Source organism: Leptonotus elevatus, chromosome 3, assembly GCF_054856555.1.
Source record: "Leptonotus elevatus isolate MCC_2025b chromosome 3, RoL_Lele_1.0, whole genome shotgun sequence".
NCBI classification, from domain to species: Eukaryota; Metazoa; Chordata; class Actinopteri; order Syngnathiformes; family Syngnathidae; genus Leptonotus; species Leptonotus elevatus.
In genome coordinates, this window is record NC_141241.1 from 15885400 (window position 1) to 15912587 (window position 27188).

General features: G+C 40.0%; 2 protein-coding genes across 5 annotated transcripts; both read right to left on the bottom strand.

The window, feature by feature from the left end:
• Positions 1-352: 352 nt before the first annotated feature.
• mns1 (meiosis-specific nuclear structural 1) lies at positions 353-9938 on the bottom strand. 3 transcript variants are annotated; one of them, XM_086071700.1, is made up of 11 exons: positions 9910-9938; positions 9073-9142; positions 8048-8257; positions 7321-7448; positions 5419-5521; positions 5087-5316; positions 3657-3873; positions 3463-3570; positions 2423-2680; positions 2018-2143; positions 353-1750 (listed from the first exon to the last, which is right to left on the bottom strand). In XM_086071700.1, the coding sequence occupies exons 2-11, from the start codon at positions 9073-9075 to the stop codon at positions 1646-1648; spliced, it is 1488 nt and encodes a 495-aa protein (XP_085927826.1). In that variant the 5' UTR covers positions 9076-9142; positions 9910-9938; the 3' UTR covers positions 353-1645. The 3 variants fall into 3 exon arrangements, with proteins under 3 accessions (XP_085927826.1, XP_085927825.1, XP_085927824.1); XM_086071699.1 differs by lacking the exon at positions 9910-9938 and adding an exon at positions 9685-9758; XM_086071698.1 differs by lacking the exon at positions 9910-9938 and having other exon boundaries at positions 9073-9381.
• A 525-nt stretch (positions 9939-10463) lies between these two features.
• znf280d (zinc finger protein 280D) lies at positions 10464-26387 on the bottom strand. Of its 2 annotated transcripts, XM_086072289.1 has the most exons (20): positions 26219-26376; positions 22508-22579; positions 21740-21867; positions 21272-21558; positions 21084-21180; positions 19960-20184; positions 19795-19869; positions 19513-19619; positions 19238-19425; positions 16756-16913; positions 16566-16666; positions 16349-16495; positions 14884-15018; positions 14575-14804; positions 14093-14233; positions 13944-14012; positions 12593-12705; positions 12496-12517; positions 12181-12346; positions 10464-11436 (listed from the first exon to the last, which is right to left on the bottom strand). In XM_086072289.1, the coding sequence occupies exons 3-20, from the start codon at positions 21858-21860 to the stop codon at positions 11122-11124; spliced, it is 2697 nt and encodes an 898-aa protein (XP_085928415.1). In that variant the 5' UTR covers positions 21861-21867; positions 22508-22579; positions 26219-26376; the 3' UTR covers positions 10464-11121. The 2 variants fall into 2 exon arrangements, with proteins under 2 accessions (XP_085928415.1, XP_085928414.1); XM_086072288.1 differs by lacking the exon at positions 22508-22579 and having other exon boundaries at positions 26219-26387.
• Positions 26388-27188: the final 801 nt, after the last annotated feature.

Sequence of the window (27188 nt, forward strand, 5' to 3'; positions counted from 1 at the left end):
CGCTTCCGCCTTTGTGCCCCTCGGTTGCGTGGCTGCGAGTGAGTAGTGTCTTGTCTCAGTGTCCGAAGCATTTCAGATAGCCGAGACGCCCTCCCGCTGATGAGCGGGAATGCGCGGTTGGGGGTGCAAGTGTTGGAACACGGCCAACAGTGGCCGGAAACGGCGCTGATGTGTAAAACCCGGAAGTCGGTGGCATCTGCCCCATTAAAAGCATAGCCTATAGGAAATGTCTACATAGTAATTGAAATCTTCAATAGTGACATTGCATTTATTGACACCCAGAAACATCCCGGACAGGCCAAAGCAATCTTTTTGGACCATACCTTCATTCACCCCCCCCCCCAAAAAAAAAAACTCGATATGTACAACCAAATCAAACTACAACATATCCAAAAGCACACACAAAATGCCACATACTTTTTGTAATAAGGCAAAGACTTGTGGTAATTGGAAAACGTTTTAAACTTTCAACTAACATTTATTTCATTTTTCAAGAGCTAAGAAGAGGGTGTACAACTGTGCCATGACGGAAAACAGAAAGGAGGTATTTTCTAAGGATTAACTAATTTAATAAAATGAAAAAAGGTCATATCCGTAATAATTAAAGTTATTCTGTTATTTTCACGTCTGTTTGTCTCAGAGTTTCATGATTTCCTGGGGAATTAGAAATGTGTGTATTTTTTTTCTTCTGCGTTTTGGTTTATGCATCCCAGGCAGGTAGTGTCTGGATTTTTTTATTTTTAAACAATTTTTTACATTTTGTATTAACCCTTGAGCCACTTTTTCACCCGAATTTCAAAACAAAACAAATGTTTATATTATATTGGTAATATTGTATTTTATTTTAATTGCAATATGTTTAAAAATGTGAGAAGTAATTAAAAATACATTGTTTTCACATTCAAATGTTTGTGACAGTTGGATAATGTTTGAAAAACAATGTATTGATTTAGATCTAGTTTGGTTATAATGCTAACATCAAGAGATTTATTTAGATCCAGTAGTAAAAGAATCATGACATTAGTGTTACTGAAACCAAATTAAAAGTTCCAAAAACACGTGATGTGAATTGTCATCGTGGAACTACATCAAGGTAAGGATCACAGGTCAAATTTGGTCCCTTTTTTAGACAACCTGATTTCACATTAATTTCCTTTAGCATTGGTCTGTTGTGAATAATGTTTAACAGACATCTATACGACGTCTAATGCAGTTTGAATTTGGTATAAAAATAAACATCTAGAAAACGTCTAAATTTAGACATTGATAAATACATGTCTATTAGCAGTTATTTAAACGTCTAAGATTAGACGAGGGGTCTAGACGCAGACGTCTACTAAACGTCTTTTAGATCGAAAAATGCTCGGTCGGTCCAGTACAAGTGTTGTACAAAAAAAATTGACATTAAACAATAACACTCGCTTTTGACAATATGAAAGCTATTAATTCAACAATATGTTAATCATCGTCTGTTGCAGCTGTAATATTTTGACCTTGTCATCAGCACCTCTTGTGTTAGACTTCATCCAATCTGCATGTGTACATATGACTGTTACTGGAGATTGGCCATGAAAGCATGATTACATTTAGTCACTAGCATTGTATAAGGGTTAAGTTACAAAGAAAAAAAAGAAAAGAAAACGAATCAGTCATCTCCACCATAGTTTTCAGAGCTCTCTGCTTGACAGGTCTGGAAGTTTTTCCTGAATTCTTCATCAAAGTGCTTCAGGTCATCTTCGCGAAGTATACCCTGAAAAGAGACCAAATGACATCATGCACAGAACGCGTTTCCCAGTATGAGATAGAAGTGTAAAATAACAGTTTCCCAAGAAGCAGTATTGGAAAATGCTAAAAATGCAGTGGTGTATGAAACAAATGTTTTTTTTTAATTAAAACTAGTTATTAGTATTAACTTGGATTTGAATTAAATGGTTTACCACAGTAGACCCGATGATCTCTCAGCACTCGTGCCACGACAGTGTTTGAGAAACAAGGCAGTGTAAGATTGGCGCATTACCTTTGGCAAGTGTCCGAGAAGTTTGGTTGCGTGTCGCTGGAGTAGCTTCAGTCTCTCCTCTTCGATAATCTGTCTGCACACCCCCTCTCGGTCTTCCTCCAGTGCCGTTTCTCTAGCCATCCTGTCCTGTAAGGTGGAAAGCGCAACGGCACAGTTTCAGAGAGAGAAAAAAAAAATCTCACTTTGGTCCCGCTGACATTGATGCAGAAGGTGAAAAGTAGTTTGAGCATTATATGTATTCCTATTTTGTCCTACTAGTATACAGAAATGTCAAAGTAGTGTGAAAAAAGCCAGTCCTTCTACTAGTGCACAGTATTACTAGTACATGAATATCAAAGATATTGAATCACTGCCCACAGGTGTTCGATCATGTTGATGCTTCGAAGGAGGACGGCGGTCGGGTACCTTATCGGCCTGGAGCTCCAGTCGTCTTTGTTCGATCTGCTTATCCGCCTCGCGTTTGTGCTCCATGATTTTCTTGCGGCGCATTTGGGCGTTCATCTGCTCGATGCGGTCGTCCTCCGCAAACTTCTCCATGGTCATTTTCCGGAAGGTCGCCTCTTCGTCTCTTTCCGCCTGCCGACGCATTTCCTTCATGGCCATCTGCTCCTGGCAGGTCCTCTGCAACGTCAGCCTCTGTCTGATGTTTTTCTCCATGTCTTGCTGGAAGGTGGGGAAACATTTTGACGTCAGGTTTTATGCTGAAAGTTTGCTGCTTTAATGGCACAGTCCCTTGAGCGGTGACCAAAGATGGAAAGGGCCCGCAATTTTTCAGCAGTGCTACTTGGGAGCCCACTTCCTAACCAGATGTTTGACAAAATACATGTTCTAAAAATATTTAATTGTTTTCAACGCATGTATAAAATATCCACTATCATAATCCAACAACAGAAGGTTCGAAGCAAACTTATTTTTTCCCGTGCAAAAGGGCTCTTTTCCAAGGACAGCACACAATTGATGAACAAGAAACAAACATTAAGTGCAAGAACTGATCTTGTACATTTTGCCACAAAAATCAACTAACTCAAAATGTTAATATTAATTTGCCCTGCATATCATCCCAAATGTGCAAAAATAATAATTAGGCCTATTCACCTTCTATAAGACCCTGTAAAAGTGTAACTAAGATATGGCTGCCACCTAGTGGTGATTAGTGACATTACAACTTCAAACTACAGTCAAACTGCATATTCACAGTTCGACACCCTCGTATTCGTAATTTGTGTTTTTTCCCTTTATTTTTCCCAATATTTATACATATTTTGGATTTTTACCAGTTTTTCCCAGATTATTTTTCCCATTTACCCTCCGTTTTCTTGGAAAACGTATATTGAATGTTTTAACAGATTTTTTGATTTAAAAAAAAGTTCTCAAGAAAAAAATATATATCAAGGGGCCACTCATAGTGTGGTGGCTTTTTAAAAGAACATAGAAAATATTCTTACAATATCTTTCTTCCTACTGGCTTCTTCTTGTTCCTCGAGACAAAGCTCCTGGCGAATTCTTTCCATCTCGTCACGCTGTCGCATGTCCTCGCTCATTTTTTCAGCAAGCTGGACAAAAGCAGGAACAGTTCTTTTGAGTGAGTGCTACATTGACACGTTTCATAAATATATGATATATCTTAAGTCTTATCAACCGTATCTCTGAGGTTCTGTATTGCGTCTTCTCGTTCTCTGATCTTGGCGAAGAAGTCCTGCTTCGATTTCTTCTGCCGCTGTGTGAACTCCCTGAGGCGTCTGTTCTCCTCCTCCATCCTTTCGTTCTGCAAACGCTGCCACTCGGCCCGCTGCGCCTTGAAGTCCTTGATGTGCTTCTGGGTAGCGCGCACCCTCTCTATCTTCTTCTGTCGCTCCCTTCAACACAGGACCAACACCTGTCAGTCTGCTGATTCAATATTAAGTTGATTAATAACTCATTCATCTATATTTTGTTAGGCCCCGACTGACTTGGGCTCGAGACCGGCTACACCCTGGGCCGGTTTCCAACCAATCGCAGGGCACATAACCGTTCACAGTCACACCTATGGATAATCTAGAGCAGCGGTGACAAACGTGTGGGGATGGACAACACATGAAATGCAATTTTTCAATGCAAGAAACTGTTGCTAATTGTGTCCATTGGAGGGCGCACTGAAGACCACGTTACGTAATGACCACTTCCACTTAAATGGTATTCTCAAATTGCCTGCTACTCAGGATTTGGCTCCTTATATTTATGCATCTCTTAAGATGCCAACTTTCAGGAGCAAAGGAAGCCAACTTCATACAAAATGCTGTGCCAATTTTGCACTGTGAAGAAAGAACATTTTTTCATGAAGATGAATACTTAGGCTTAGTGGAAAAGCACTTATAACGAGAGCATGCATCTGACAAGTACATTTTACATTACCAACTGTATTCAGTAGGTATATTATTTCAAGAGAGACATACTTTCACTTGTTACGTATACAAAGCAAAATGGGTCATCACAAATGTAGACGGAACACTATAAATGAATTGAACCTAACAACAAAATCAAAATTCCACTAGATGGCTCCTAATTATTATTATTATTTTTATTTTTTTTTACTATGGCCTGAGCACAAAAACTGAAAATAAACGAGGTTTTTAACAAATTACTGGTATTGGACCTCCCCCTCCCAAAAATGATTGCAGTTTTTGTGAGTAAAAAAATGTGATCGTACATACAGTATTAAATTAAATTTAAATACTGAAGATTCAAAATTGGAAGCTCTCCAGCTTCTTCCTACATACAAAAAATAAATAAATAAATGTTAGGTTAATTGAAGACTCATTTGTCCATCGGTGGAAATGAATGTCAGTCCAGGGTGTACACCCTGCTGCTTCTATCCCAAGTCAATTGGGGGCTCCAACATTATTCAGCTAATTAAACTTGCTTTAGCGTGCCTCTTGTGTAATTTGAGGACTTAAATATTATATGTTTATATTTATATTTTGAGATCAGCTTTAACACCTGCTTGGGGAAAAAAACTCACCCACTCACCCTTTACCGTAATCAAATACGACCATGCCTGATTGAAGTGTAAACGTGATCATCGAGACTCACATGTGATCCTCTTCGTAAATCTTGCGCACGATGTTATCCACCATGAGCTTCTCCTTGAGGAAGTCGTCGTAGGCTTCTTGTTTCTTGTTCTCTTGCTCGATGAGCTGCAAGTTGAGGTCTTGCAGGTACTTGAGCTGCTCCTCTTGTTTCTTCTGCTCCCGCTTCTCCTCTTCCAAGGTGGCCCGGTCATAGATGCTCTTCATCTTATTGTAGATCTCCGCTTCTTCGCGCTGACGTCAGAGAAGAAACGGGGACAGTACAAGGGGGGATCACCTCAGCCGATTTGTTTTGGGAGATACTATTCAAGAGGCAACGTGTAGAAGGCAGGTCACCATTGTCTCACACTTGATAGCTTCGTGCTCTGCCATCTGTGCCACTTGCTCCTTGCTCACGTAGGCCAATTTCAACTTTGCCTCCAATTCTCGAATCTCCATGCTGAAAGATTGTTTGGAGAGACAATTCAAAATGAGCTACAAAGACACAGAGAGGAAAAATACACAATTTACAAAAAGATTTGGAGTGTTTATTTTTTATTTTTTAGGATGAATCTAAACTTAACCCCTTGAATGTAAATATCCAACTTTTCAGTTGAACAGCAAAATTATCAGCAGGTGTTCAATTAGTATGGGCTTTTTGCATCCTCTTCCGGTTTGCTGGACTACTACAGCCGTGTTAATTCAGAACCTCAAGTAAAAAGCCTTAAAGAAAGATCCATCTTTTTATTCATAAGCAGCAGAAACAGTTACAGTACATGAACATTGGTGTGCTCCAAAGTGCACATCTAACCTTGCCAACAAGTTGAATTCTCACGGTATTTGTTTACAAATACTACGAAAATACTTCTTGTACTGCTCCCGCTGATACGTTCGCAACCGACCTTTTTTTAGGTCGGACCAATCAGGCGTTGTTTAGGGCGGGACATGCAGCTGTGACAAAACCAGGAAGCGCCAACGCCGGGGCAAACAAACAAAACTAACCTAGATGAATGGACGCTGCAATGAATTCTGTTCTCGCAGTATTACTCACCGTTTCCTTGTTGAATGTTGAGCAGCGAGAGGTGCTTTATGCTTTTTTTATCTGGTAAAGATGTTCGTGCTCCCCCCCCCCCCTCCCCCTAAGACGAGACCGAAGACGACATTTTCATCCGTTGCCGTGATTGGTCAAAACAAACGTGCACAAGATGCCGCATCGTCCAATCAGCTCGAAGTATTGTACAGCAAGTCCCACCTTTCCCGAATGGATCTGCCGAGTGAAGTTCCAGATTCATAACGTGAAGAACTCCCTTGAGTGAATCACAATTATCAATTTGGATTGTGGGGTTAGTGCACATCGCCATTCAACATTTGAAGCAACCTGAGATTTCTTCTATTGCTATTTTTATTACTCCTTCCCAGAACCTGGTAATATATTGGTTCTCAAACCAGCCTCTCAAGAATAATTGGCTCTCAAAGTACCATTATAATATAAAATAATATTTCAAGGAAAAGAATAAAGTAATAAAGAGTAAAGTTGAAATAATATGGAAAAAATATTTGAGAGTAAAGACAGAATACTACAAGAAATTGATATTGAAAAAAAGTTACAATAAAAAAAAAGACTATATCATCTAATACATCGGGAAAAAATGGAAGTGGTTTATGAAAATAAACAAATATGTAATAGACTTTACACCAATCTGATTGGCTAGATCGAGATCGGATGATATTTTGCATTTTGTGCAAAACCGGTGATCGGCTGTATGTCCTAATTTGCACGATCGATTAATGACATCATTGATCGGCTCTGTGAAACAAGACATTACATCTTATATTTAATGTTTATCAGCGTTTTTGAAGGCAGAATTATTATTATTTCCATGAATTTGAATCGAGTTTTCAGTATTAGAGAGCTGGGCCTGTCCTTAATCCCCTGCAAACGGCGGCAGGATAGTACAAAAAAAAAAAATTTGGGCCCACTCCCCAAGTCACCATTTACTGTACTTGGGCAGTCATTTTTTTGTGTACCACTAAAGGAAGCCCAAGTACCTCCAGTGGTACTCGTACCACACTTTGAGAATTACTGTCTAATGAAACCATTAAATCAAAAGGAGACGCAGACTCCTCCAAGAAAGATATTTAACAAAAAAAAAAAATCTTAATTTGTATGAGAGGCATTTGTCCGATCCATCGATGGCATTCACCTCTTATCGGCAAATTTTGAAGAGTAATGTAATTGTATGACAAGGTGTAGGGTACCTGTTGTCTCTAATATGCTGCCTGATTTTGCCTTCTCTTTGCTTGTCATGGTTGATGCGGGCCAACTGTTTGGCCAGCATCTCCTCTTGTACAAGGTGCTTCTCCCTCACCGTTTTCTCGCTCTGGGCCTGCAAGTTGATGAGGGAGTGGCAGTGAGAGGTGATCATGTTCATACACAAATGAGGCAATTTATTAGTACACTAATACCAATCCATCCATTTTGTCAGGGTCACGTGGTTTTCATCTTAAAGCCCACCGCACACTCATGGCCAACACATTGAGGCACTAAAGCAGTGGTGTCCAAACTCGGTCCTCGAGAGGCGGAGTCCTGCAGGTTTTGGATGTTTCTCTTCTCCAACACACCTGAAGCTCATCAGCAAGCTCTGCATAAGCCTGATAATGATCCTGTTCATTGGATCAGGTGCGTTGGAGCAGGGAAACCTCAAAAACTTGCAGGACTTCGACCCTCGAGGACCGAGTTTGGACATCACTTCTCTAAAGCAATCAGGACAGTGGACTATTTATAGGAAATACGTATCGTATCGCAAGCTAGCTAACTGAATATCAGGACAACAAAACCAAATCAGGAAAAAAGATGCTAATACGTAATTCTAAGTCTATGCACATTTTCAGCAACTACCTTCAAACATGGAGAGAGATGGATAAATGGAGAGAATCACTCCAACCTCCCCATTCATATATGTAATGCAGAACTGCGAAAACACACCTTTACCATGGCGTCCTCGATCTCTCTCTCCCTCTGTTCTTCCTGCACCTGTCTTAAGAACCTCTTCTTATCCACATTGTCCTCCTCCCTCACGATGGCCACGATTCTGCGGTCGCGGTCCACTCGCAGGGCCTCCACCTGCTTCTGTGCCTCGGTGATGCGCCGCTGCTCCACCTGCCGATACTGCTGACTACGGGTCAGGTTCCGACTCTTGACAGAGCGGGAAAGACAACGGAAAGCCGTTTGAGCATTTAGTCCTCATACTTATGGTCCATGTACTAATATGTGCTTTGTTCTCACTAATAAGAAAATTCAGCAACTTGTTACAACATGTTACTTGTGAAGCAAAACTAGTAGTGGGCATTTTGGTTCGACTAGTAGGGCCCTGCAGGCTGCTAAGTGCATGACACATGCATAGTAGTGTATATTATAGGTCAAATGTGGCACTAGTATTATAGGATTCTGACTTTAGTAGTGGGGGGAAAAAAACAATACTTTAGGTAACTTTTTTTTTTAATGGCCTTCCACGACTATGACATTTTTGCACACTAGTAGGTCAGCTTTGGAATACTAGTTGCAAAACTACAATCCTACAATTGAGGCAAAAAGTGGCATTTAGGTAGTCTTGTCCAGGTAGCTACTAGTTCATGACACAGGCCTACAAAAAGGGCCTAGTACTGTAAATAAATAAACTTACTCGACAATTCTGTACACTAGTATATGTCTACACCAACAGGGTAACACTAGTAGCACATAAATGTTAACTAGTCGTGCACAGTTTTGCAGCACTACTAACATGTAGTTTGTCCAACTCGTAGGCCAAAGTGAGGACAATACCAAGGATATAAAATGTTTGATATATTTGGTAAGCTAAAGTTCTCAAATAACATTTGAACATGTATTCAAAATTTAACTAATACGCCAAAGTTGTTCTGTAAGGAAATTAGTTGTGTTCAGCAGCTCATCTCTTTTCTTAAATAGACAGATAGACAAACTTGCGTTTTTGCATTTCCATGAAGTTTTACCATTTTTGTCGTCTTTTACGCCGTGTTGAATTCAGCCGACTTGGTGCGTGACGACTTTGCTTCGCGAAGTCTAAAACAAACACACACAAAAAGCCAACAAAATGTTTTTGTGTATAAACAGCTTCAACCGCGATTGATATTATATAGCCTTTGTTTTACACTGAGCTTATACTGTGTCAGAATAGTAACGCTTTCAAGTCGTTTGTAGCGTGTCGACGACGTTTCGGCAAATGTTTGGCTGTTTGTTTCCTTGGGAACCGCGTCCAGTCCTCAGCCAATAGGAAAGGTCGGTGGAGATTGCGTCACGTCCGGGAACATCCGCAGCGTCCGCAGGTGGATTTGGTTATCCATTAATCCAACTCCCAAGTGACATTTAATTTAGCATGGTCTCAAAAAAGACACGTGGGTGGGGCACTTATAATGGAGCCCGACCGAACCACCCCCCCACCTCAGACGAGATGGACGAAGAAGCAGGAAATAGGGTTATGACAACGCAAGCCCACATAAAACTCAGAAAATGGATGGAACCTTTTAAATATTAAAGGTGGACCAAATTAGGAAGATATTTTAACTTGGTCACTTTTTTTAACATCACAAAAACCTTAGCCTTACTCTGCAAGATGAATTCTCGTGGTATTTGTGAGTTCACAAACTCCGGGAAATACATCTTGTACCGAGCCCGTTGATTTCCGCCGTTCGGACCAATCACAGAGCCGCATTGTGTTTGGGGCGCGATATGCACCTGTGATGAAACCAGGAAGCCAGCGCGGACGCCGGGGCAAACAAAAAACCTAACATGGATGCTGCAATTAATTCTGTTCCTGCAGAATTACTCACCGCTTCCTTGTTGCGCTTCGTGAATTTTTGGCTGGTAAAGACGTTCGTGCTTTCCCGCCTTCGACGAGAATGAAGGCGACATTTTCATCGGTGGCCGTGATTGGTCAAAATAAATGTACACAATGCCGCATCGTCCAATCAGCTCGAAGTATTGTACAGAATGTCCCGCCTTTCCCGAGCAAATCAACGTGGAGCAGTCCCAGATTGTTATTGTGGAGAACTCACTTGAGGGAATCACAATATCAATCTTGCTATTGCCAGGTAACAAAACCCTAGCATCTGAACAGGGTGTGTAGACTTTTAATATCCACTCTATGTAGTGGCCAACCCAAGACATTACACATGACAAAATTATGACTAAATACTGTACTTTAATTACATTCCAACAGTCCAGTGATACAAATACTGTAACCTGGAAATGAACGTACAGTATATCCGAAATGGAAATATAACCGCCTAGATCACATGATCTAGATTACTGCACATTATTATAACAATGTAAGAAAACAACACTATATATATATATAAAATTGTAAAGCATTTTTATGAGAACGTTTGTGCACCAGAATTGTTTATTTAACATCTTATGATACATCTCCAGTTGACCTTTTTTAGTACTTTGAATTTAGATGTGAGTTTAAGTCATTATTGGAATGTGGAAAAGAACCACAACCAATGTACAAACTTAGCATCTGTGTACTTTTCTTGGTTCATGGACAAAGCCTAAAACAGAGTGGCCAATGCTGATATCTTAAGTAGAATAATGCGTGATCCTGCATCAAGTAGGCCTACAGTATACAGTATTGTATATTAGGCCTTCTTGTGGCCCGTTTAAAGACACCTCTATTATTTTTTCAGGTCAAATGCCATCAAGGTAATACAGATAGCCCATCTTGGAACACAACATCTAAAGTAATGTAAAAAAACACGTTTACATAATAAATAAAGCGGTTCAGCACACAAAAAAAGTGTACCTGACGAATCAAGCCCATCGCGCTAATCACAAGTGGGATCCAACGATGTTTCTAAATGTACTGATAAGAGGTTAACAGCATCCATTATCATGATATATCTACAATGTGCCTTTGTCTGGAAGATTTGAATGAATCATGGTTGAGTTAAATACAAATTCCGCCATTCTTCTATGGGGGATGGTTTTAGAAATATAAAAAGAGTTTGTTGTGGTTAGCATTGTTCTTTTATGTTTGCTGCTCAATCAGGGATTTCAATGGGATGACAGTCCTCCATGATTTTCGAGTCTTCAACTGGCTCGACATCTTCGACGCCATCCAACGCGCGAGTAGGGGAGGAGCCAGACTGCATCACGTTTTCTCTCGGAGAATCTTCAACAGCTGAAAGGACAGGCCGAGTCGTGTTTTCTCCGAGAGAACCTTCAACGGCTGCTGGCAACACGGGCAAAGATGGCAGTTGGTCAACAACCGTGTGAGGTAAGTGTTCTTCCATCTTCTCAATTTGTTCAGGTTCTGAGGTCGTTTCCATGGGTGATGATTCCAAAACTGTTGATGTCTGGAAAAACAAACATCCAGCATTCAGTGTCATTATCAGTAAAACCATCACAATGTTTGCTTGAGTTTGGAGGCTACAAATGAGTCAAACCAGAAGAAAATGTCTGTTTTTGTAAGCATATTATGGCATTGGAGCTGCAAGACGTGCAGTCTCGTTTGGCCCTCCAGATTGACTTTCTCTTGCTTTATACGAATATCTGTTCTAGTAGTTTGGTGTTTTCCCATCACTGGTGGTAATAGCTGGCCTTCCACAGGGTGGTCTGTCAATAACAGATCCCGTTTTGAGAAATTTGCCATTGGTTGCTGAAAGCAGGCGCAATGTTGACGAGAAGAGTGGGGTTTGAGCCGTCTGTTTTGAATAGTTTGTTTACAAACAAAACATTTAACAAAAAATATATAATTTGTTGAAGAAAATGTATTTTGTTTTCGGTGTTAGTGGTCAGATTAGGTAGAGTTGAACCTTATATTAATTCTATTGGTTAGAGAATAAGGAAGTATGATCTAGATTAGGGTTGTTTGAGCCTTTGGTCCCGAGTCCAGGCAGATTATATTGCACCATGAGTCATCAAAAAATAAATCCAGATGAGTTTCTGATATAGCAAAAATAAAAAATAAAATGTTGGATTCAATTAGATTACACAATTCATTAATTGTGTTCCTCAGACCACCTAAGTTTGAATGCACCTAATCTTTCTTTGATACGTCTCAATATGACTCCATAGAGAACGTAATACATCGAACATACCTTGGAAGAGTCATCGGCCGTTTCTGTGTTGTTTTGATGTGCAGTTGGGTTTAGGATTATCATCTTGTCATGTCTCAGGGTGGCACTTTCCCCCCTTTCCCGAGCCTCCTTCATCTTGGGGTGTAGTTCCTTCCGTTTCATTCGGAAAGCGTCACTGTAGTCTTGGCTTGATTCAGAAGAAAACATCAATTGTAGTTGATATTTAGAACTTACTTTATTAATGCAATAAAAAATCCTATTAGTGAGGAGATTTATTTCTCAGGTTTTGTGGCACAAATGCTAAAATCTAATATATACATCGTGTTTTCTACTTACAGTCCAGTTTCGGTTTTGACACCTGTTGGGTTAAAAACAAAAGATGACTTTAAAAGAGAAGTCAAACGACACAAAATGTGAAGCTTAAAACTCATACCTTTCTCCTCAATGATTCTGCATAGGTGAGTTGGTGTGTCATTCAAATGTTTGCTCATCACGTCACCGCCTGACGCGTCCAGGAGGTCGCAGTTGAGACACACCAGCGTTAATCTACAAGAAAAGCGTCCATTTATCAGATGTGTAACTATATACATTTGCAGCTGTTTTGACTGACCTTTCAAAACACACAGGAGATTATTTTGTGACGATATACAGAGAAAAAAAAAGTTGTTTCTATCTTTTTCCATTCTCTAGTAATCAGCAGTAGAACAAAGTGGAGAAAATTAGCATTTTGAGAATGGAAAAAGAGAGCAGCGTAGAGCAGAACTTAGACAAAAAAAAATTGTGGTCTTGTGACACCTCAAACTATATTATAAAACAAAAAAAAACAAGACAGTAAAGTGGATGGCTTAAATGGTAATTTAGAGACAGAAATGTGTACATACAACTAATAATCATGGCTTGAGTATGGCTTTATTTTTTTTGCCTGGTAATTTTCAGAGATGGGCACGTCAATACATTTTACCGGTCCGTCATTCGTCAACAGCTGGGACACCCGTCTGTCATCGTCAATCAACTGTCAGTCAGTTTGTCCGTCAACTTTATTTAACCACGCTTCCTTTTTCACTACTATTTTAGGACTGTCAGCAAAACCTGTTGACAAGGATAACAGGCTCTTTCTTGCCCTTGCTGTTAGTAACAGCAGACTATTACATTCATTTTGATGAAGCACCACTTTCGTCAATGCTTAGTCATGTCATTTTTCAAAGTTTCTCGTCATTCGTCAACAAAAGCGGCTTCTGTCATTGTTGAATTAACAGACCATCTGTCAATATTGACAGAATGCCCACCTTTGATATTCGCCATTTTCTCCATGAATTGTCATCTTCTTTTTTTTTTTTAATAACTAGTGTGACACATTCTCTGATGATATCATACAAATACAGTACAGTACATACACTGTTCAAGTTAATCAAGCTATAAAGCCCAGAAAGTCAATAATCAGTTCGATTTTATACTGAAAAAACAAACAAACATCGCATTATAGCATCAATATACAGGGCCAGTGCCTGATAATGTTGAATTCCTAATCTCGAGCTATCTTCAAATCAAAACATGTGCTATTATCAAATCCAAAGCGATGCAGTGCTGCCACCTACAGGGATTTGTTAATCATAACAATAGTTTACAAGCTTGTATTTCACCAACAAACTCTTCCACGCCCTGTCCGTTGGAAAACATACACGTTGATGCAGTAAACGGTTGGAATCCAGTTGAACATGAACATCCATGGCAGTGAATGAGTTCACAAAAATGCAAACGGTGTCAACTCAAAGCAGGAAACCTACTTTATAGCAGATGAGTGTTTCCTCTGATCCGCTTTAGAAAATCTGCTCTTGTTGACTGTGCTATGAAATCTGAAAAAAGGAGAAAAACAAAACTTTTAATAGCACACACACACACTGAAGCAAACTGCCACAATGATAAAAACAAAAACCTTATCATGTGATTTCCAATGGCAACTTTGCAACTTGTCCGATAACTGCACGCTCCACAATCAGAGTATGCCAGGAAGTGGGAAAAGAAATCATCAATTTTGGTGTTGCACTCAATGCAGGTGTGGCAGCCTCCATTCACACTGAAATTTGCAAATGAGCACACAGTCAAAAAAGAGAGAAAAAAAGAAGCATAACACTGAATCCAGCATGTCGTACTTGATGACTGAGCCCAATTACACTCATTTGTTTAGGAACAACTGCTGTATTATTTTTAGCCAGCTTAATGAGTGCCTGGAGAGAAAAAATAAATAAACACAAAACGAGCTACTTTGCATATCTCAGTGCTTTAATAATGCCTATTAATCTGCTCTCGGCCTGTCATGAATACTAGGGAGCTCTATATGAGTGAATCCTGAATATCGGCCTCTGAACATTTCCAGTGGCATGCACATGCATTTTTGAGTTTGGCTAAGCAACAAACCTTATGTTTCGGAGTGAAAGGTTCCAATTGTCAGCAGAATTCCCTTTCTTCTTCTGAATTGTCTTGGCCTTTCCTGCTTCTAAGATATTTCGTTTAGATTTACCCAAACCGCCAGGAGGTTTGATTTTTGCACTGCTGCTTAGTGTTTCAGGAGTTAAAATTAAAGCAGATCGATCGGGTAAACTCGACATGGCGACTGTCTTGCCACTGAGGGAAGCTCGAATGGTCACCTGCCGGAGTAAAAGAGATTATGACTGTGACAGAGTCCCCGAACCAGACCGTGGATGATGGCGGTGAGATGAGTCGCACCTTTGTCCCCGCGGGCAGGCCCTCCAGAACTGAAGGCTTTCTAAAAGTCTTGTGGACTTGAGTCCTGTGGTCCATTCTGTCTTTGTAGGTGAGGAAATTCAGTCGACATTTTCCACAGCGATGGATGCCTTTTTTCTGAAACACAAAACAGATTGTACGCAATGTAAAACGCTAATCAGAGATGCTTAGCTTCCTTCCAAAACGGTTTATTTAATTTTCCGTATATTTTGATAGTATTTTGAACGGCAACACATAAAGTCTGAGAAAGTGTTTTCATGGACAGTTCACTTCGAGCTGCTTCATGAAGCTCTCCGTATACAGTACACATTTTCATCGTCTCATCCTTTCACACTTTGGTTAAAAGAAACGGGTGCAACTGCACCGTAACTGAGCCCTGAGTGAACCATAAGAGAGACGCAGGAAATGACCCAATTAAGTTTGCTTAATTGCTCCAAAAACACATTATTTACTACAAATAGTAATAGCCTTGTGGTCAATGAAACATGCTCAGATTTCACACTGAGTAAGTGTGTGAGTAAATTGAAATAAGATCATTGTTATGTTAATTGGAGTTGTTATTATCTGATTGGAAAATGGGGGCGCGCAAGTAACTTTCAGATCATCGTACAGGGTTAAAAAAAAGAAGATTTTTTAAATTCCCTCATTTTTATAGGTCAAAAAGCAACAAAATACTCGAGTTACAAAGATACGGACAGATGAAACAGCAACAGTGTTTCGTGTTCATGTGGTGTAGCAAAATAAAAATAAAAATAAATAAAAAAACAACGACAACTGTGACAATCTGGCTGCGCTCGGGTGACTCAATTTTTTTTTACTCACTATTTAATAGGGGTGTTAAAAAAATAAATTGGGCAATATATCGCGATATTACAGTGCGCAATTCTCAAATCGTTTCAATATGCGGCCGAATCGATTTTTAAACATCACTTTTTGATGGAAATGTTCAACAAAATGTCTTACTTCGGGTGAGGGTTCACAATTTAAGCATGGAAGAATGTAATATTAATGGAACATTAAGCCTTAATATTTTATTTGAATGCTGTTCAAACATGAAACAGACTGCAACCTGTTTGTTAAATACAGTAATTTATAAGCCTGTTTCAGGTAAATAAATACATTTTCATACAAATCTTACAGTCTATACATGTACAAGTTTACTGATTAGTATTTTATAAATTTGAGTAAAAAAAAAAAAAGTTTTTTTTTTTATTATAGATTTATAGATTTGTATCGGGATTAATCGCATCAAATCGAATCGTGACCTATGAATCGTGATACGGATCAAATCGCCAGGCACTACGCAATTCACACCCCTATTATATAACCACTATTTTTGAAATGATTCAAATGTAAAGGTTGGGGAACGCTACCCTCAAGTAGTAGGTCACATTCTGAAAAACTTGATTGCTTTATTCTAAAGAATCATTGGAAGGCAGCATCTTACCTGGTGTTTCATGAAGTGATGCATGTAACTCTGACTATTTCTCAGAATCCTGAGACAAAAAGGACACAGCAGGTCTTTTGTGTTTACGTGGATACTTCGGAAATGTGTCTCCACATCCGAGAAAAAGGAGGACCTATAATTGCACACCTGCGTGGTGGAGGAAGACTAAAGTTAATCCGCATCATGGCGTGCAACATTTCGTTTGGAGGCAGCAGACCTGACAGACGTAGGGCATCTCCCCAGGCTTGTGATTGTCTTTCATGTGCTCCAGGAGCACTTGCTCAGACTCGAATGCTAGCTCACATATCTTGCAGTTCGCTAAGAAGAAGGAAATAGAAGTACAAACGGACACTCAAGGCGATGCACAGAACTGGAACGTGAGCCGATTAAGCCTCGATATGACATACTGGAGGATTCGATTGGGCTGTGAGCGCTCTCGATGTGGCACTGCAGCTGGAATGGAGTCATGTACTGGCGGTAGCAATGCTGGCAAGTTGTGTGGCTCTCCCAGGACTCATTGTTCTGCTTCTCCAGCTCCAGGTGGTGCTTCATGTGGTTCATGAACCTGGAACCGAATGGATATGCACACTGGTCACTTAAACGCTCATGAGTGGTGGAAGCACTTGACTGCAAGGAGTTGAGACGGAATAAAGTGATAAGCGATTTCTAACGTTCATATAAAGGGGTTTGGTTAGAAGGTTGGGTCCAGACATGTCTATCGCTAACATTAGCTTCAAGCGCTAACTGCAACTGGCTAAAGATAGATTGGTTTATTGTTATTTAACAAGATTACGTTAGCAGCTATTTCAACATTGTTCTACCCTCTGCTGGCGACTGAAATTGACATTAAAGTGCCCTCAGGCTCGCATTGCAAACGTCACTTGAACAAATCCAGACAACAGGTGAGCTGTGACATTAACAATGCAAACCAGAGGGCACTTTATCGTCAATTTCAGAGGGCGGTAGAATGTCAAAATGGCGAAAGATTATTTGCGATACGAGTGTTTTTAGTTACAACAAATTAAACAATGTACTGCACTTTCAATTTTATTTTATTTTTTATTTAATGCTGCTCTATATAACAATTTGCCCAAAAGTATCTTTACAATAGCCTTTTTATTTGACTATTTATGACTGAAACGTCTTCTAATTAGCAGATTAACACCTTAGCTGTTCACAATGGGTACTCCTGCAAGCCTCGGGCCAATAGTTTTCAGACTGGATTCGGGTTCGAATTTCCCACCCTCTGTCTGCAGATATGACATGTTTCATTTTTTGACCACGGGTGGCAATAGCGATTCAATTTGCTATTTTCTGCAGCCTTAAATTGTGACTTAAAAAAGAAAAAAAAAAAAAAAAGAATAGGAATACAAAATTCAAGAACGAGAAAGTGTCGATTGGCAGTGATTTAGTTGATTTGTACAGTATGCTGTATCTAATTTAGAAAATGTCATAAATCATGATCTGTGATGGGCAGCAGATTTATTTGACGCATTTTTCTACATTTTATGACTTAAGCTTTTAAATAGTTGGAATGGACTGCCCAACCCAAGACAATACATGTGATGAATGGTATCGCTTTGCAATTAGTAAGGTGCAGGTCCTAAAGCTATACAAAGGATGAATTAAGTACTCTCCATTCACCTCACTTTATATTCTTGTATATAATGGTCCTTTTAACCACAAGAAGTTTTGCTCTGCCTAATGATGCAGCGGCAATTAACGCATCCATGGCTATGTGCCACTAGTGCCTGATGAAGCAGGACCCATTTTTCAGTCTGCTCCCCTAATAGAATCTCTTATGTTTGTGACCTTTGACCGCTACAGTAAGAGGGCGATTGAGGTACAGATGTTCTTCCCCATTAAAAGTCGCTTACAGAGGCTTTTTTTTTATTTAAAAAAAAAAAAAAGCATTTCTACCACAGTTACTCAATCAAGGGAATGGTTCATACACCGCCTAAACTCGCGCTCATTTTTCATCCTTCGGCCCACGAGGATAAACAGTTCACTACAGTCATCCATCTAAGATGTTCAGTGTGTCTTTACTGGCACAGATATTTTTACAGTGGCTCCTTGGAAAGATTTGTTCTGCAACGTACATGAATTTGGACAGTGTTCATAAAAGAAATGTTCATTATTGCAATAATGTGCTCCAATCATCAGTCGCTGTTAAAATCATATCTTCTCTAATTTGAGCCAGAATCAAGCCCAACATTCAAATGGATTGGAATTGGAATTGATCTATTTCTCCTCATTTAGATCGGCAGTGGGTTGGAGTGTAGGGATGCACAACTATCTGGCAGATAACTATTATCATAAAAATGATGTCACATTCATCAGGCGGATATCAACAAAACTTAACTGGTAACAAGAGATGCCTCAAACACATTGGGGTCTGGCTATTGCCACTTTAAGAGCCTCTAGCAACAAGCCTCCTGCATAATGTAGCATGCAAATATGCTGCAGCCATCACCTACCAATATGTTTTTTTGTTTTTTTTTTTAAGTAAGCCAGAGATACTTTGCAGACATGTTTGCCAGAACTCTACAATGTTGTGGTTACCCGTGCGTGTGACATGTAGATAACAATGCATGGGTCTTTAAAAAATAAATAAATAAATATATATATATATATATATATATATATATATATATATATATATATATATATGATTTTTCATTAGTAAAAATGAACTTGAGAGCTGTGCATATGAATTATGGTGAAGATTGGTCAAATATATTAAGATACTGTGATGCACATTAGTTCAATGAAAAAACAAACAGACAGTGCACATATTTAAAATGGTATTTTTGTCATACATCTGGTTAGGAAGTGCAGTGTCCCATGTTGCTTCACAACATCAAAATTGTAGCTTGAATATTAACATACCGGATGTTGCTCTTGAGAACTTTGAAGCAGCTTTGACACTTAAAAGTGATGCTGCTCCTCTCTACAGATGCCTTGAGAGAATCTCCCTCAAATCTGCCATAGTAGAATTCTGACACCAGCATGATGCGTTTATGCGTGACAACGTTGTCGGCTAGCGCAACGTTGCCTTCCACTCTAGCCTGGCAACTCTGAAACAAGAACATCCACATACATTAAATTCCACAAAGCATCAATACAATGTTTTAATGAAACATTGAGTAACAACATATACATACAGTAAAATGAAGATCCAACGCCTCCTGCAGAAGGAATTCTTCCTTACAGTTTGGGCATTTTTTCTTCATGTCACCATTCTCCACTGGTTTGGCCACGTTTGCTAGGCCTAAAAAAGGTACACCACAGCATAGGGGAAACGAGAGTAAGCATTTCCACAATGCACTTTTCTAAATTGTCAGGATTATGCAGAAGTTGATTCTACAATTTACACATAAGGTGCTGGGTGATATGACGATATATATCGTAAATGCGTTCGTGTCGTTTTCTTGCTAAAAACTTACCGTTACCGACATCTATTTTGAATCTTTTTACAGCAGTGTCTACTTGCTGAAGTGGCAACATACGCTTCATGGTCTCTGTTGGGCACCCAAAAATGAGACAAAATAAGCACATTGATGAATGCGATTGTGCTCATCAAATAAGCATGGCGCCTTCCAAGAGCACACCTGTGTTTAAGTTGTTAGCCTGAACAGGCAAGGCAATGGTCTGTAGAGAGGTGGCCTGGGTGACTTGAAGCAGATGAGGTTTGGCTGTATACACAGTGGGGTTCTGCACATTAGCCAAGGTCACAACGTTGTTTCGGATCTGCTGCACATGAGGCCGATGGACAACACCGGGTATCGCAGTTGTTAATGGGGTGACCCGTTGGATAAGCTGCTGCGTCTGATTGGCTGAAATAACACAACATCCAAACCCTTATAAGCACACTGAAAACCACAACAACAGATTCACATCATCTCTTTTTTTGTTATTTTAAATACCCTGCAAGGTGAATTCAGAGCTCTGTTTGAATTTAACTGTTGAACACGTGCAAAGACCGAAAACAATGTAGTAACTCGATTTTAGAGATATAGCGTGAAACTGTTCGCCATTTCAGTTTTCCTGATTTAAAGGCCGTGGCTAAAACGGTGCCCAGTGAGACACGTGGGCACTGACGTGAGCGCCCCCCCCCCCCACACTATAAAAGAAATTGAGTGCATTCGTTCACGTCTGCCCGACGCCGCATCGACATGAAGTAAGCTAGCTAACTATACTTACGCCCCGAAAATGCATTTTTTTTCCCCCTTCAGATAGCCCTCTAACTTGACAGACAGCGTGTGAACCAGAGATGAAGGCTATTGTGGCAGCTTTAGAGCACCTCACTCACATGAGTGCACGTACATTTTTTTTAACCATGCAAATTTGGCAGGGCTGTTAACGACACTCTTCTATGTGGTCTGTCAAACTTAAGCCGTTGAGGGGCGAACGTTTGCGAGTGCTGGCGAAAGTAGCGAATGCTTGCTCCGGTCAGAGTTCGTTCAAGGTTCGCAAACGTTCACCTAGATTTGTAATGTTTTTTCTAGTCAAGAACACAAAACAAGAAACAAGAAAAACATTCATTCAAAACTGTTGGCAAAGTTAAGAGAACGTTTCTCAAGCGATGTGACCTTGAATGAACGCCAACGAGAAATCAACATTTGCTAGCCTCGCAAATATTTGCCCCCCTCAGTGGACTACGGGCGTTAAAACACAATGATTTTTACTTTACAAGAACTTTTAGTACTCCTGATTTCATGAGACTCAACTTTACCTGGCACAAGGGTAAACTTGGTCCCAGGAGGATACTGATTGCCAAGAGCGGCAATGAGGTTGTTGCCGCTGGTTAAATGTGGGGTTACGATGAAGCCCTTGGAGTAAAACAGATTAATACGTAGACTCTCATTAATTTAAATTTCACAGGGGGAGGTGGGGCGGATGAAATTGTTTAAATGACAATACCTGATTATTGACAATAACTGGCTGTGGAGTTAGTGTCGTGAGACCGGCTGTAGAAGTACTGATGGCATTTCCAGCTATTTTCAAAGGTAACATTATAGAAGAGGAGGCTAGAGTCGTCACAGGAACAGGAGCAGGAATAGGAGCGGTAGCAGGAACAGGAGCAGGAACGGGAGCGAGAGCAGGACCACGGGGAGCAGGAGCACGGGGAGCAGATGTGACCGCTTGCTTCTTCATATTGTCCTTTGGAGGAAGTGGAGAGCTTGGTGGATTCTCTTTTTCCTTAATTGCTGTAAAACATGTTTTAAAAAAAGGCATCACAAATGAACATCTGATATTAGGGGCAACAACCAAAATAATGACTTAGTACAAATACTGTAATTGAGATATAAATTATGAAATGTCTTATGGTATCACCATAATTAAAATACATGTATAGCCAAAGAATACAAGAGTAAAAAGTGTACATACACACTACTCCAACAAAAATGGGCTCGTCATCATCGTCGTCATCCTCAATCAACACCTCTGGAGCTGCTTTCTGCCATGGCTCCAGCTCCTCTTCCTCACACTCCATAAAAAGTTCAGACATTTTGGCCCTACAAACCAAACTAAATTAAAATCAAATCAAACTTCTTTTTTTTTGTATCGTACTTTTCATGCATTCAAAATGTAACACAAGCAACTTTAAATGGCAGCAAAAACAGACAACAAGAGCGGAATCACATTGCAGTAGAAAGCAATCAGGAAATGACACGGCGCCCAATGCAAATTTGAGGCTTTTTACAGTGCAAATTTAATTCTACCCCTACTTATTTTACTTTTATAAGCAAGTGTAGCAAATGATGTGCAATGCCAGTACAGGTCGGAAAAACTGTTATTCAAAAAATGTGTTAACAAACACTAATGAGTGGCATTACAGTATACTGTTATGTCTACAATAAACAACATTTTTACACCTAGTTCAGTGTGTGTCTACATTAAATAGTGAGTGCCTTTTTGCTGTATGCTTCATATTGGAAAAATGGTCAAGTTGTGGTTGCACTGCCAGATTAAGGTATTTTTTAGTTTTCCTTGTTAAAATAAATAAATACACTAATCGAGGAACATGAGGAGGGTTACTTAAGTGGATGTTTTCCAGAGAACATCACAAGATTGCCTCAGTGGCACAGTAACCACTTAAAATTTTCATTGAACCAACGCAGAGCAATTGAGAAAGCAGTGAAAGCTGATTTTAACCTTAAGTTCTTCTCTTTCACCGTCGTTTGAATTTGTGAAACTTCAGTCAGTCAGTCCAAAAGATAACGTTACCTGAGGTGGGAAGACACGTCAGCCGTAATTACATTTCAACTGGTACTTTGATTTAAAAATAGAAATAGTGGAAATTCAGACACAGTTGACATGAGTACAGAGGAACTGGATATGTAGTTGACTTTTCTGTTGCTCGGATTAATGGCACGGACATGCTCTTTTGATGGTGAAAATATAGCATGCAGTTGTCAATTTAAAAGAAGACCCATCAAACGTTTTATATATATTTGCAGGTAGGGCTGGGTGATTATTTAAAAATAATAATCACAATTATTTTGACAACCAAAAAATCCCCTTAAAACCCGTATCTCACTGAGCAGCTTTTTCTTGTCACCATCAAATGTTTAACATGCAAAATTTCTTTGCGAGCATAAAACCGGTGTGCAAGTATCTGGCGAACGTCTTTGCAACGTTTTGCAATCTTGAATGACCATTCTTAGTAGGACTGCCATGATTAGTTGACTAGACACGTCTATTTCGACAAAGTCAGTCAAGACAATTTAATTGTCGAGTCTATGTTTTTGGCGCTTTGTTTTTCTCTCGAAACTGCCTCGTCTCTTGCTTCTCCCGTTCTGCATGCCTGTCCGTGACGCACATGCACAGTAGTGGTAATCCGGCTCATCCGTAATGTAAACTGAGGCATTGTGGGTAATGCAGTGTCGTGGCTAACCGGTGTTAGCAACAGAGTCTAAAAGTTACGGCATATCACACCGAAAATACTTAATACGATGCAAACCTGCCTTTCATGGCAGCGCGACGGGGTTGCTTGACGATTTAAAAGGAAGCACGCAGCTGATGCCTGATTTCCTTTCTGACATAGGAACAGTTGTGTCTGGAAGATAGCATTAGCACACACAGGTTACTTTATGTGTTTGATGTAACCAGGCCCGGATTGAGTAAACAAGACGTCCTGGCGAATTCCCGCTGGGCCGGACTGCTACTCCAGCCCACCAATCAATTATTTCTGGCCCACGAATACTTCTTGAAATCAGTAAATAAAGGGAGTGCATAACATTTCAATCCAACCGTCTCAATGTCATACAACTGAAATCGCATTATATTATATATAGCACTGACTGCCTACCTGTTACTGAGGATGTCACCAAGTCAAAATAATTTAATACCAAAAGTTGCAAAAAAATAACACATAAAAGAGGCATAACAGTACACAGTCACAAGTGTTACTAGTAACGGAAATGAAGCATGATGGGAAAGCCTCAAACAATTACCGTCGCTGTCTTTAAGTTAGCGTCCGTTAGCTAGGTAGTGCACCAGAAGTGGTGACAATGTTTCAAAATAAAAGCACTAACAGGAAGTACAATGTTATCTGCCTTAATCTTGTTCGTTTGACTACATTTGGTAAATGTGCCTTGTGGTGAAATATTGTTTCCTTTTTTATGTTCCAACCCTGGTTCAAATAAACACTGATCGTGATATTTGAAGCAAATTCAATTTTAAATTAAATGCAATATGAACATCATTAGATGGAATGGTAATATATTTTACATTGATACACTAGCTGCGTACGTTCATTACAACGTGAACTTAAGTGGGCCGATCTGAGTCCTGAAACTCCAGGGCTGAAAATGAGTCCCAGTCCGGCCCTGGATGGAACGCAACGTCCTGTTTGGTATGCTAACATATTGTAGCGTCTACTATTGTTTACTGTAACATTAGTCAGTGAACGTTTATTAACAACCAAAAGACAGTTTTTGGATGGCTGTGGTGTGGTTGACATAGATGGCCGTGAACACAAACTGAGATGTGTGTTACGTTCATGAACTTGTAAATAGCAGTACTCCAAGTAACAAAACATGACATATCAAAGGCACTGACAATTTTATAAACAGCCTTATAGGAATGTCTTGTAAGATTATCCTTATGTCTAAGGTTAGTTGAGTGTGGATTTTCCCGATAACAGGGTCCAAAACGAGTCCGCTCGACAATCTTAAATGATGAACATGTTCAATAACCATCCATCCATTTTCTTAACTGCTTGTCCTCACAAGGGTCGCTGGAGCCCATCCCAGCTGGCTTCGGGGCAGTAGGCGGGGTATACCCTGAACTAGTTGCCAGCCAGGGCACACAGAGACAAACAGCTATCCACACTCACAATCACACCCATGGACAATTTGAAGTGTTCAATTAACCTGCCATGCATGTCTTTGGAATGTGGGAGGAAACCGGAGTACCCGGAGAAAACCCACGCAAACATGCAAACTCCACCCAGGAAGGTCGAAGCACTGGGAGGCGGACGTGCTAACCAGTCAGCCACCGTGCCGCACTATGTTCAATAACCTCACAAGCCATATTGATAACTGGGATTCACTCATTGGAGTTTTTCACATGATCAATCTGGCACTTCACTCGCCAGATCAGTTTTGAAAAGGAGGGACATTCTGTTGCAAGAAAAGGACAAATGCAAGAAGCGCCTCCGGGCACTCGCTGTTCAACATTCAACAAGGAAACAGTGAATAATTCTGCGTGAACAGAATTAATTGCAGCGTCTATAAGTCTGTTAGGTTTGTTTGTTCCACGCCTGATTGGTCAGACCTAAAAAAAGGTTAGTTGAGAACGTATCAGCGGGAGCAGTACAAGATGTATTCTCGTCGTAGTATTTGTAAACTAATACCGCTTGCTGGCAAGGTTACATATACGACCAAAAATCATGCACAACGAATTTCTATGACAAAATAGACAAAACACATCTGGAATATATAAATTGCGATGACGATGTTTACAAGCGCATGCCCCCATTTCAAGATGGCCAGCGCCCAACAGCAACATGTGATTACGTCATCGTGACGTCATGCCAACTGCGATATTGCTATGCATGTTACAATTTTGTATAATTATTGACTAAACATCATTAACAAAAAAAAATGAATTTCAGAGGACAGTGTATTAGATCAAAAAACAGTTTGGAGAAATATTTCGACTTTTGTCACATGCAAAATAATGAAACGTTCCATTCACTCGCACAAAAGCTTCGATTCAAGATGGCGGCGGTATTGTCGACGTAAGTGGAAAAACCTGTCCAAATCCTGGTCGCATTTCTGTTCACACTGCAAGCAAATTGCTTCATCAAAATAAATAATAAATAAACCAGCATTTGCTTGCAAATATGTCCTCGTATGACATGTGGCACATTTACAGAAAAAGAGCACACGATAAATCTCGACTATTGAAACACTCATTCTTGATTTCAAAACACACAAGCATGGAGTTTACTTAATTGAAAATACAGTTTGGATGCACAAAATACTTAAAATACAGCAAAAATAGCAAACAGGCGATAGCCAACATAAAAAAAAAGTATTCGCGTCCATTTCTACTGCTGTAAGTAACGCTAACTTGCTAGCGCGTTAATGTTTTGTTTTTTTGCAATTCCGCTTTTCTCCAACCACATTTGCTATAAGGGCGAGTGACTCATTTATAATACGTAAGCGACTTGGGTACATTAATTAAATATTGAATCCTGCGTTGTTGGTTCATCGCTTGCTGCTCGTCGTAAGAGAACCTTTTAAGCTAGCACTAGCTTGTTGTCATTGTTTGAAATACGGAGGTTGGGATACACTGCATCGCATGGAGAATGTTTTTTTTCAGGGTGCTCGAATGAGGTTTTTTTCTTCTTCTTACCTCTCTACAAGCCAATTCAAAGTCTTAATCACCAGCGTCGCAGTGGTGCTTGGTTGTGGACATCGGGTTGCAGACACTGTGCTTTACCCCCCCCCCTAATACCAGCGGTGGAAATGTGCCTGTGCAGTGCAAGCCAAACACGGCGGAAACAGTCAAATCTGGACCAATCATGGCGAGTTCCACTTGAACCGACTTGGGAACCTCAGCGCCCCACGAACTCAAGACGAACCCCTGAAACCGTGTGTAAAGCCGTGTTAGCATTTATTCGCTGTCCTTGATATCCTTTTTTGTGTGGATCTGCTAGGCCTTTTGTCTTCACTAGCAGGACAACTTTTGTGTAATAGAACGACTGTAGTAACGGTTTCCCCCCCTCTACTAGACAGTGCCGTTTTTGGTCTACGTAACTTGTACGTAATTCAACCTAAATGACTCTGCCGCACTACAACAATTAGACCAGTTAGTAGGCGTGTCACACACTAGTCGACTCCTGGATCGTACTAGTAGCACCAAAATCCCCACTAGTAGCTTTACCTCACTAGTAACAATAATTGTGCTATAGTTGTCTTTCTCATGTATTGGTGTTGTGGAAAATCTTTGAATTGTCTCAGTGAGGACAAGTGCAGTAGCCTACATGATAGACGGACATGGTCCTCAGACAAATGGTCCTTAAAGAGGAAGTCAACCACCACATTTTCTTTACGATATGTGCTATGCAGCCCAACTAGTCTAAACATGGTATTCTAATTCATATTACACTGCTGAGCCGTGATTGGTCATTACCTGAGCAACTGTGATGTCATTTTCAGTTGACAGCATGTGCCAAATCCGAGCTGGATAAAAACAGATTCCACAAATGCAATACTAGGACAACTGGTCCGTATTACCGCGTAATAAATTTGAACAACTTTCAAAATACAAATGTAGTTAACTTGCCACATTTATTCAATCTACTTTCTGATTATAATTTTTT

What these genes read in the sequence shown, in the direction of transcription:
- mns1 (XM_086071700.1), bottom strand. An exon ending in CAGCATATTAGAGACAACAG is followed by an intron (nt 5,522 to 7,320) that starts GTACCCTACACC and finishes ACAATCTTTCAG; the next exon opens with CATGGAGATTCGAGAATTGG. An exon ending in CCAGTAGGAAGAAAGATATT is followed by an intron (nt 2,681 to 3,462) that starts GTAAGAATATTT and finishes CCCACCTTCCAG; the next exon opens with CAAGACATGGAGAAAAACAT.
- znf280d (XM_086072288.1), bottom strand. Translation starts at nt 21,860, where the DNA reads ATGTCTGAACTTTTTATGGAGTGTGAGGAAGAGGAGCTGGAGCCATGG. An exon ending in CAGTTATTGTCAATAATCAG is followed by an intron (nt 21,181 to 21,271) that starts GTATTGTCATTT and finishes TTTTACTCCAAG; the next exon opens with GGCTTCATCGTAACCCCACA. An exon ending in ATCACTTCATGAAACACCAG is followed by an intron (nt 15,019 to 16,348) that starts GTAAGATGCTGC and finishes TTTGTGTTTCAG; the next exon opens with AAAAAAGGCATCCATCGCTG.